At 27.9% G+C, this 12221-nt stretch overlaps 2 protein-coding genes across 3 annotated transcripts in view; one reads left to right on the top strand and one right to left on the bottom strand.

Annotated features, from left to right (window-relative positions):
- The window catches only part of LOC100208218 (inactive ubiquitin carboxyl-terminal hydrolase 54), a 65360-nt gene extending 61875 nt beyond the window's left edge, over positions 1-3485 (top strand). For both annotated transcript variants that reach the window (XM_065796507.1, XM_065796508.1), the window contains one exon: positions 2596-3485. In XM_065796507.1, the coding sequence (XP_065652579.1) occupies positions 2596-3099 (504 nt within the window). In that variant the 3' untranslated portion in view covers positions 3100-3485. The remainder of the gene's footprint in view (positions 1-2595) is intronic.
- An 888-nt stretch (positions 3486-4373) lies between these two features.
- LOC136079456 (uncharacterized) lies at positions 4374-4937 on the bottom strand. The gene has a single exon (XM_065795195.1). The coding sequence runs from the start codon at positions 4935-4937 to the stop codon at positions 4374-4376; it is 564 nt and encodes a 187-aa protein (XP_065651267.1).
- Between the last annotated feature and the right edge of the window lie 7284 nt (positions 4938-12221).

The raw sequence follows: 12221 nt of genomic DNA, 5'->3' as shown, positions 1-12221 counted from the left end.
ACTCTGGTATTTTACAGCTGCTGATAGAATCAGCTTCTCTGAGAGCTATAACAGAGTTCTGGAAACTTTACTTCCAGCCGGAAAAGAACCATGAAACCAGAAAAGAATCATTAAAAATTTTGAAGTTTTTAAAGTCAAAACAAATAATGAAAATATATATTGCTATAGGCTTGACAGATATTAGATTAGATAGTATTGATGACAGGAACTTCTTTTAGTCTTTGCATATAAAGCGAATCCTACAAAGCAGCAGGACATATAACAGTTTGCACTGGATTACATTTTATATGGTGTATTTGAAAAGGTTTTAAAAATTATTGAATTTTTTGATTTCCTTTTTTTTAATCATGTTATTAAAGTTTCCTTGGACTCCATTCTTGGTCCTGTTTTGTTCCTTATCTATAATAATAATTTTTCTGTTAGTCTTTTCCCTTATATACTCCAGTTTCAACAGAAACTCTTCACTTTATTATTGCTTAGAGAAAGCAGCCAATTAGTCAGAGGGTACTAGATTAAAATATTGTCAGAGGAAATTACATTAGAACATTGTCAAACCTGGACAAAAATAGTATAAAGCTGAAATTTGACAGAATGAAGAAAATCATTAGATAAGCATAAAAAAATTTTTTTGGAGCAATTTTAGGGGTAAAAAGTGGGTCAATTTTGATAACTCCAAAATACCATAAACTATATATTGATGGATTTTATGCTGATCAATAATTATATAGGAACAATGATTTGAAAACCTTTATTTTATAAGTTAATGTATTTTTAAAATGTTAGTTTGTTTGACATTTTTGCCACACACAACTTTGTTTTCAAAACATCACCAACAAATAAGACAAAAAACTTATATATAAATATATGGCTAATATATAAATAGGAAAAGCTTAAATGTGAAAAGAAATGCATTATTTTAAAATAGTTTTGTGACTCAAATATAAGTTTCTTAAAAAAATGTAATATCATTGGTATGGTCTCAACTTTAGCAATCTTTAAATGCTTTTGGTCAGCTTTTTTAATGCAAAAAAAAAAACAATTCAGTTTTCAATCAAATAACTCATTGAATGATGATCGTAGTTTCTTTCTTGGTACAGATAATGATTTATCTTTATGACTATCAACGAAGTTTTTTCCACAGCTATGATGGACATTAGTCTATGATTGTCCGTTATGCGTGTTCTGTTGTAACTGGTCTTTTAGATAACTTAAAATTTGCAAAAATAACCAAAATATCTGCTATATTTTCTCTTCCTAAACCTTCATCAAATGTAAACAAGTCAATAAACCTTAAGCATGAATCTCATCAGTTACCCGCCATTAAATTTCTTATGTTATATCATATAGAACATTTTGCTGTTATATATAATACACAAACAGCACTCGTATTTTTGTTTTATAAACATAAAGTTTTTATGTCCAATTAGGTGCAGCCTTTTTTGGAGCAAAATTAAATTATTCCATTTATGCAAAGTTATTAAATGAAAACATTTGATTGAATACAAGTATTTTGAAAACAAAAGAAATAATGAAAGTTTGTGTATTAAAAATTTGTTATGTTTTGAAAACAAAGTTTTGAGTTGCGAAAACATCAAATCAAATTTACACTTTTAAAACATAAATAACTTTAAAAAAACGATTTTCAAGTCATAGTTCCTATATAAATATTAATCAGCATAAAATTTGCAATCTATCAATATATAGTTTAAGGTATTTTTGAGTTATCAATTGATAACTCAAAAATACCTTAAACTATATATTGATAGATTGCAAATTTTATGATTGACCCCTAAAATTGCAAAAGGGATGTTCCCCTTTCACAATCAACAAGATTTTTTTTCCCTTATCTTATGACTGTCTTCATTCATATGAGGCAAATTTTAGCTTTATACTTTTTTTGTCCGAGTTGACTCATAATTCCCTCTGACTAGATTTTGAATCTGCGACAACTTTGGGACTGCAGAAACTGGTGAATTGTAACCGAAAAATTCAGTTGTTTGCTGCTAATAGTTATGGTAATGATATAAATGAATGGCAACATTCCTATATTAATGAATGGCAACATTTTTACTGAGTCCTTACATTACATCATTTATTTTTCATCTTTACTTAACTTTATATCTTTTCAGATTTTCATTCTTTACTGCCTTTTTTTGGAGCAAAATATATTTTTTTTTTTGTTGTTGTGTTATGTTTAAAAAAAAAGTTCTTGCTTGTTTTTTACTTTTGCAAACTTTTTCCAATATTGTCCAATATTGGAAGTCCAATATTATATATCCAATATTAAATATCCAATATTAAATCCAATATTATATATCCAATATTAAAATGTAAATATTATTACTTTTATAATACAAAAAAATTTTCAGTTAAAAAATAGATATTTAATTAAAAAGACGTTGCTAAAACTTAAATTATTAATATTAAAAAACTTATATTATTAATATTATGTCACTTTTATGTTTCTTAAAAAAACGCAATAATATTTCTATTCGCGATACAACTTATCTACGAAAGCATTTTTCTTCCGTCGAAATTTTATCCCTTTTTTTTTTACTGATGGTCCACATAAATCTTTTGCTTATTTTTCTTTAGACAACTTGCAATAATTTCCAAACAAACAACACAAGTTTGCACGGATGTAATGAAAACATTTTGAAGACTAATCAAACAAATCAATATTTAGGCGATGCATATGACGACCAATCATGTTCTGTTGGACTTTTAAATACTCAAAATAGATTACCGAGTCATACATTTTTTGGTATCAAAGGTCTTCCTGTTCCAAAGCAATCATTATCGACAGAAGAAAAAGGTGAACAAATTGATCACACAAAACTTACTTTTGGAAAAACGGTTTATAGCGTAGATCTCATAAAAGGTTTTAAAAACAACAATTACAACATGGAAGAACTATCTGATACCGACAACAAAACAATATCTACGGAGATCAAAGAAAACGGATTTAAAAATTTGTCTGTATCCGACACTCGGAAAAAGTTAAAGGATAACAAGCGGTACCACTGCGAACATTGTGGTTGGCGTAAGGTCGACAAGCGCGGAGATTATTGCGCCAAATGCAAATCAGATTTCATTTAGCTGCTCCAAGTTATTTAATTTATGTAGAGACGAAACATATCTTGTACCGTTTATTTATGTAACGACGAAACATCATCTTGTACCGTATATGTTTGTAGAGACGAAACACTATCTTGCACCGTATATATATGGGGGAAATATTTAAATTCGACAAAAATCTAAAACTTAAAAAAAATGTTGTAAATATGTTTATAAAGCGATATCAGCATCAAAAGCACGTGACTCGTGAAAAAGTACGTGATTCATGAATATTTAATATCCTTTTAAGTTTTATTTATATTGATGTTGTTAATATTAATTAAAATGTTTTTTACAAATTATTATTTTAAAAGTATTTAAAAATGTGGATTCTAAGAATTGCTTTTCTACGTAATTGCTTTGTGTAAGAATAGTTTTTGATTAGTTGAATCGTGTAATTTGAAAAATTAAAAAAAACACCGAGTATTACGTTGAAATAATATACAACAGTACGTATGCCATTTCATTTGGCAAGCTAGGTGAGATTTATTATTTTGTCTATTTATGTCTAAGTTTTTTTCCCAAAATTTTCATAAAATCTATGTAAATAAGTTTTATTAAAAAACTCTCGTCTAGACTTTTTTGTGCTTGCGTGTCCCAATAGAATAAACCACCGATAGGATAAACCTTTTAAAAAAATCTTTGCAATTATCAAAGAGAAAGGCTGAACAAAAGAAAAATGCAAAACAATTAGTTTTTCAAAATTTTGGTTTTGTTTACATTCTATATATTAAAAGTTCACTTAACAGGCGTAAAAACATCTAAATAAGAAAAATTAGTTAAAATTTTGGAAATAAATAGTGCAAATTTTAACTGTTTGGAAAAACCTAAATGTTGCAATAGACGTAATCAGATATAATTTTGTTTGCAATATATTCTGTATAATTAAAGTAAGCATCTTTTTTTTTTTTTCACATTTTAAACAGTATTGTAAAATGTTGGAGATAAATAATAACAAATAACACAGCGCACAGTTTGTTATTTTAACAATTTAAGAGGAAAAACTAATTTTTAAGCTTATTTCAAAGTTTATTTTTAGTTGACACCTCTAAGCTTACAACTCGATTCCTCATGATTTATTATTAGCTAAATTGGAAGTTTATGGTTTTTCTCATAAATGTCTTAAACTTTTACTAACGGGTGATGCGGAAGTTATCGGACAAAATAAAAACGTCAATAGCTTATTTATAAATAAAAAAAACAAACTACTATTATATTTTTTTTAAATAAAGCATTTATCTTTTAATAAAAATATATTATTTTTTATATGAAACAACACCACCATCTGCAATTGATCTCAATTTTGCTCTGACGCCTTTCATATGCGACTGTAAAAAGTTTAAATCAATTTCTTGTAGTTTTAGTTTAATGCGATCAATCAAAACTTGCTCTGTTGAAGCTTGCCAATCTCCCTCGTAAACCTTCTGTGCCAATTGTCCCCAAAAATGTTCAACTGGTCGTGCTTGAGGCACATTTGGGGGATTGGATTCTTTATCAACGTAATAGACATATTGGTCCATCCAATTTAGAGAATCTTTAGAATAATGAAAACTTGCTAAATCTGGCCAAAATAAGTAGTTAAAGTCTCCATGATACTTGTGAATAAATGGAAGAAGTCGTTTTTCTAAACATTCATTAATATAGATTGATGAATTGATCGCTACAGCCTTGGAAGTGCGAAACAATGGCTCGGACATACCACGGTCAGATATGGCTATCCATATTATTAATTTTTTTGGAAATTTCTCTTTTCCTATAAAACGAACACTTTCTGGACATGTCTTTTTGTTGTTTGTGTAGTATCCAGAATTTCCAGGCATGTTGTGCAGGGAAACAAAAGTATTTTTCGTCATCGATGACTAGAAGCGATTTTGCGTTATAGAGTTGGTTAACTAGTTTCCCGCTTCTTTTCTTTGCCTTTATTTGTTGTTCTATAGTGTATTTTGGAGTCTTTTCACGTTTTCTATATTTAATATTCATTTTTTTTAACTGACGATCAGTTGTCGATTGATTTACACCGAATTTAATACCTACTTTTCTCTGACTGACCCCTTTTCGATTGTTGACAAGTCTCGTTAATTCGGCTTTCTTTTCTCTAGTCCAGGATGTCGGACAACCAGGGTGCTTTCTATCAGAAAACGATTGAACAGTTTCAAGTCTTTTTAGGTTATCATATATTATACTTCGAGCAAATCCTTCCTTTTCAAAATGATTTACGATTTTTTTTTTTTTTTTTTTATATTAGGTTTATTTACAAAAAACATTTTTAGTCGCTTTCGAGAAGATTTTCGTTCAGCTGCATTTAACCTCATTTTTCCACAAAAACTGATTATTATGCTCAAGTAATAATCAGTTTTTGTGATAAAATCAAAGATGAGCCACAAAAACTAATTATTATGCTCAAATAATGAAATTAGGATTTGTCCGATAAATTCCGCATCACCCGTTATCATATCTATGCGATCGTAAACAAAAAGTTGAACTTAGTTCATCATTTTCTGAGTAATTAGGAGTTTCATTGGAGGTGCCTCAAGGATCAATCCAATATTCTTTAATATTATAATTTATAAATAACCTTTTTTTATTTCTTAAAGACTACACGATTTACAATTTTGTTGACGTTAAATACTATAATAACGTAAAAAAATGTTATTCTTCGATTGCGAAACAAAACACTAAATGTCATTAAATGATTTAAATTTAACTATATGATCGTACATCTCAAAAAGTTTAAATTACTTATAGTTGGTCAAAAATACCCAAACAGTCAATTTATAATGGTTGGTAAGAACATTTTTGCTTAGGATAAAGTTAAACTACAATATGTAAACAGGATTATGTAAAAATAGGTTTGCAATTGCTCAGGATTTAAAGTTTAATGATCGTATTAAAGCTCTATGCGGAAAAAGTTAATAGCTAGTGCTTTGCCCTTTCTCAAATAAAAAATTTTTCATCTAATAAACAAGCTACTCTATTATTTAACGCGTACACATTGTGTAATTTTTTTTTTAATTTATATTTTAGGTGCCTCAAGAAGACTTTACGGTTTGTCACAGAGCACCGCGGAAGAGCGTTTGAAAGAAAGTTTCAGCCTCCTTCCTAACCGATGTCGCAAAACATGCCCAGAGCTAGGGTTTGAACCACAAATCCTTAGTTTCTGAGACAAGTGCGCTACAACTGCGCCACGGCTGCTCATTTGTCTTTTGATATAATGTTAAAATTAGAAAATAACCCTAAAGGCTATTTTCAAAACTTGTGGCTTTTCATCTCTGTCACTCATCACCGAAATTTTTAAATTTCTTAATGAATTAAACCCTGAATTTATGAATGGTTTAGTTGTAAAAAAAAATTATTATTTTTATCTTAGATGTTGCATTAAATTGATGCCACTGCCCTTTGGCTCTAGTTATAAAAATACTAGCTGAACGGACCCCTAAAAAAATGGGTCTATGTAAGTTTACTCCTCACCAACCTTTTCAATACTTTTTCCTTATAATTATATATATATATATATATATATATATATATATATATATATATATATATATATATATATATATATATATATATATATATATATATATATATATATATATATATATATATATAAGTAGTGGAAAATGCCGATTCTAAGCCAAAAAATAAGTCTTTGACTTGGAAAGTATGGTATCATTTCAACCATTTTCAAAAAAAATTTTGGTCTCCATCCTTACTTGTTTGAAATGCAACAATAATTTATCTCGGTCTTTTAGGAGATGTCTTTACGCTCAATCTCCAAGAAAATGTAGTAGAATGTGCAACAGATATAGTATCACATTGACGCGCTCGAAAACTTGATGGAAGCGTCACTTTTGATTCAATAGATTATAAAGACTAATCCTTTCTATATCTAATGGGATCACATGTGGTATAAACAATGATATTTTATTAAGATTAACTTTTCCTAAAGCTCCAGCAGCAAGCTTAAAAATTGCGTCATCATCACTTTTTTTTAGAAGAGCTATTGTATGTTTAAACCCATAAATAACTTTGTCGTAATCATCACAGAATCCAAAAATGTGCCTTGAAAGTATGCAAAATAAAAATGTTTCTTTTGTAGTTGGTTCCTGAATTATGTATGCATGTCTTAATGCAAACCCTGAGTTATCAGCAAGTACTGCTGTTGTAGCAGTTTCTTTATACCACAATTGATTTAATCCTTGCGCTAATTGAAAATCATTTGGGTATTTAAGCATTCCTAACATTGTAGTTGCTTAACCTGGGTAATAAATAGTTTCTATATCTTGGTTTGATAATTTTCAAAAAAATTATCAAACCATTGATTTGACTGAATAAATGCATAATACTATTATTTGTAAGCATCTTTATTAGCATAAGCTGCTCCATCAGCAAGTCTAACAAGTTGTCCTTCAAATAAGAGATAAGCTTCAGATGGAAGTGTGAAAAAATCTTGTTGCTCAATGTTGATTCTTATTTCTCCATCACTATTTAGATTTGTACGAGCCACTGGCTCATATTCATGGAATTCAAATCTTTAAATTCCATTATCTCCAATTGGCATTTCTGTAAAATTTAATACTTCGGAAGTTGTCATTTTGTTTTTTTATATACAATATAAAAAAAAAATTTAATTGATAATTCTTAAAAAAAACTAATTATATAAAAATTTCGCAAGTCTACTAAGCGAGTCTACGCGTAACAAGTGAAATCTAAGCAAGTCGAAGGCCGCGTCCTTTTTTAACTAGATCTTCTATTCTTATAGCATTTTAGATCTTCCATATCCATTATTAATCAGATCATTAGATCCAACTAAATTTGAAATTATTTCATCAACTTTTTTATTAATAACAGGTTGTGAAACTATTTTTGAAGATGCTTTATCAATTATTTGTTTTACTTTTTCAACTGCAGCATTTCTAGCAGCTTCTATCGCTAATGTTGAATGTTCTTTTCCTGCTGATTTAGCAGCAGTTATTGCAGTTTTTACTATATCACTAGCAGCCAACTTCTTCAACACAGCTGATGATACTTTTGTTACATTTGACGCTTTTATTCTTTTAAATAAATCTCTTATACTTTCGTATATACCACTTCCTCCAATAGCATGTTTCTTTATATATCTCTTATTATGAACAATTAGCATTTTTTATGTACAGTATATATTTTTTTATATGCACTGATATATAATTATAAATTATTTTGTATTGCTTTATACTGTGAACTATCTATTAACTAACTATTATACCTTGTCGAAATAATTCATCACAAATTGCAACAGCTTCATTTCTTGCTCCAGTGTTACCTGCTTTCCATACAGCTATACGTAATTCAAGCATTTCAATTAATGCATCAGGGTCGCTAGGAAGAATTATAGTTTGTATTTTTGTTCTTCCTCCGATTTCATTTCCTTTTGATTCTAGCTTTCTAGATATTTTTATATCTCTCCAAATGGGTGCTATTATATATCTGAATTTTTCACTTTGGTTTACCTGTATCAGTAGTAATTGCATCTGTTTGTATTAATATATTTCGATAATTTTTAAGGTTATCTTCACTATATATTTCCTTATCAGGATTAGACTTTGCTATCAACTCCCAAAGTCCAGGAGTACCATAATATGTTTCATCATCAATAATTATATCATTATCATTAATAATGGTTGTATTGGTTTTTTTCCAATATATAATATACCATCTTTAGAATGTATCCCAAATGTAGTATCTGCAATTTTTTTACTTGCATACAATGTTAGATAATCTGTTGCAATTTTTCCTATATTCATACCTTTATTTTCTTCATGAGATGGTAACAGTTCTTTACTTTCAGTAATCATTATCTCTTTATTTGGTTTAGGATTAGAATTTGAAAAAGTGAGTGCAAATTTATTAGCTTGATCTTGCAATTTATTTATGTTTTCTTTTAGTTCATCTTGACTATCAATTAATGGCTTGAACAATTTTTCTAAGCCTAACTGTAAATTAGTTTCACCCATCTTTTCATATAAACTATCATTATGCATTCTTTTTTTAAATCTAAGAATTCTTTAACAATTTGATCTCTTTTTTCAGGATCTTTGATTTTTAGAAACGACACTTTACTTTTTTATAAAAAAAATAAAAAAATACAACATAACTATTTATATTGTGTTTTATGTTTTAATAAATTATTTCAATAAATTATTTTGCGTTTTTACATCTACATTTTTACTAAATCTGCTTTTGAGTATATTTATTGCATCATCTCTTCCTTTTTTAATTAATGATTCTTTAGTTAGTTCATCAATTAATTCTTTTGTATTTGTTCTAATTTGTTCAAGAATGACTTTAAATTTTTCAAGTTCACTAAGTATTAGTTTAAATCCATTGTCATCTATACTTCCATCTCCTATTAATGATAAAACGCCTGCTCCTAATGCTGCACCTTCACATGCGATAGCTACTGGTGCTGCAATTATTGTTGCTAAAAAGCCAATTCCAATAGTTCCAAGTGCCCTAGTGCTTGCTAGTAATGAATTATCAATTGCTGAAATTATTTTTAAATCTCTATGATACTTTTTACTTAGCATATTTCTCTTTTCTCTATCATGTTCTATTTCTTTTTAAATCTCACTAATTGTGTATAGACGGTATATATGGGCACTAATATTCTTATTATCTTCATTAGGTGCACTTGGAAGGTTTGGATATATTTTATTGAAAGTTTTTTCATCATTTTCACTCTGTGCATGGATATTTGAATATATATTATACATTTTAATAAGTAATTTAAAAAAAAATATTTTTGAAAAAATATTTTCAATAAATTCACAAAACTCCTTTTTTAATTAATACATCAGAATCAGAATTTAACAACATTTATTATAATATCATCAACAGTCTCTGATATTATAGAGTTTTGGAAACTTAACATTTTTAATTTAAGTTCTTGTTTTAGTGAAACTAAACAAGCTTGTTTTAGTGAAACTAAAACTTCTTCTTTCTTGTTTTAGTGAAACTAAACTGTTTTAGTGAAACTAAACCTTTTGTTTTAGTGAATTAACCTTGTTTTAGTGAAACTAACCTTCATTAATTACTACACCAAACTTTAAAAGAATATATTGACGTGATAGAAATTTTATTGTAATGTTGTGTTATGCAAATATTTCATATTTATTCTCATTTATTAATACTGAAGGGTGCTCTAAATCTTTGCGTACCTTAGAATGAAGAAGTATTTTTAGAGGTTCATCAGGTATATATTTGTTTATAAATTTATGTATTTGCGGATAATTTCTTGGTATTTCTTTTTATATGCAATATAAAAAAATTTCAAGAAATCATAGAATCATATTCAAAAATGGAAAATTAGCAAATGGTGAATTTGGTCCTAATAATAAACCTGATCCTGTTGATGTATATCCATTTCCATTACGTAAATACAATCCATCACTTACAGAACTTCCTTTACTCCATGGTCTCAAATATAAACCATTTCCTGCAGCTGTCATTTTAACTCCTTTTTCATTTTTTGTTAAGTACACAACACCCCTTCCAGCAATTTTATCAACTATAGCTGATCCAGCTGCTGAACCTACTTCTGTTATAAGCTTGTTGCAAGTGCTGGAGCAACGCTTGATATTAAAAATTTTCCAGCTGTACCAAGGAAAAGTAATCGTGCTCCAATAAATCCTCCCTGTATTTAAGAATGGTGTGCTAATTGTGCTTTACTTAGAGTAATTATTAACCCTTTACCTTTTTCATATGCTCTTTTAATTCTATTCAAATGATAGTCTGTTACAGCTAATACATACTCACCCTTTAGATCTGAATGTGATAACTTAATACTAGCTCCATTACCATCTTAGTTGCTTTTTTAAGTTTTTCTAATTGCCCTTGCGATACATTTATTTTAATATTATATTTAATATTTACTCATTTTTATATATAATATAAAATGATTTAAAAAAAAATTATTTTACGATTTATTTCAGTAATATTTATTATTTTACTTCTTTTATATGAAATGTTATAGTTACTTTTTCTCCTCGTAAATTCAAAAGATTTCCATTTTGATCAAGCAATTTATTTTCCATTTTTGATATTGTTTTTAGTGATACTGGTAAATAAATTAAGTTATACGGCTCTAAAGCAATTTTATAACCAGGACCCACCGGTGGAAAAAAATAAATATATAACGTTATCAGTTCCTCCATTTATATACGATGATCCTATTATATCACTTGTTACTCGTATACTATTAACATTTAATATGTTTACTATATTAGTTTATATATTGTAGCCTGCTGTATATATTCCACTGTCAAAACCAAAAACAGTTCTAATTGAATTTGAAGTTGTAAAATCAACTTTATAACCAGCTGTAATAGTTAAAGCTGATCTTAATGTATTATTATTTCCTTCAATTGTAATATTTGCAACTCCTGAACTTGCATCACCGTTTCATGTCATAATCAATTGGATATATTTATTTACATCATTAATTTCATAACATCCATCTGGAATGTTTATATCCTTCCAAGTCGATCCATTATTTGCGCTATATCTAAAATTGTTGTTTGAAGAATTAATATTAGGAAAACTGTTATATGTCTCTAAACTAACTAGAGCCACATCATATTCTCTGTTTTCTCTTAGTGTAATAATAGGGGAAAACTTAGTTCTTAAGATATTTCTATTTCTGCTCACTGATAAATAATATGCCATTTTTGTTTTTTTATATAGAAGATAATATTTTGTTTTTTTATATTTTTTTAAATTTACAAGTTGGTATATAAAAACAATTTAATCTACTTCTATATTTTCCATAATCTCTTTTAGAAGATAGATCTATAATAACAAATCCATGAGACTCTGACCAAGCTTTCTTACAAAAATTTTTAAACTCATCTTTTAGCATATCACTTGAAACATGATTATTATAAATGTGATTTAAATTCTTTGTATCTTGTGGAAATAAGCAAATAAAATTTGTATTTTCTTGTATAGTTTGCCTAGGTAACATAAAATAATTTTGTGCAAGATAGAAACAATCTACATTACTATGTCTTCCTCTTATATAATATTTTTCACACTTAATTTGCTTTGTTAATTGTAAATCATTAAAT

Source organism: Hydra vulgaris, chromosome 04 (genome assembly GCF_038396675.1).
Source record: "Hydra vulgaris chromosome 04, alternate assembly HydraT2T_AEP".
NCBI classification, from domain to species: Eukaryota; Metazoa; Cnidaria; class Hydrozoa; order Anthoathecata; family Hydridae; genus Hydra; species Hydra vulgaris.
The sequence above is the reverse complement of the archived record's forward strand: the minus strand, read 5'-3'. Positions and strand labels throughout refer to the sequence as shown.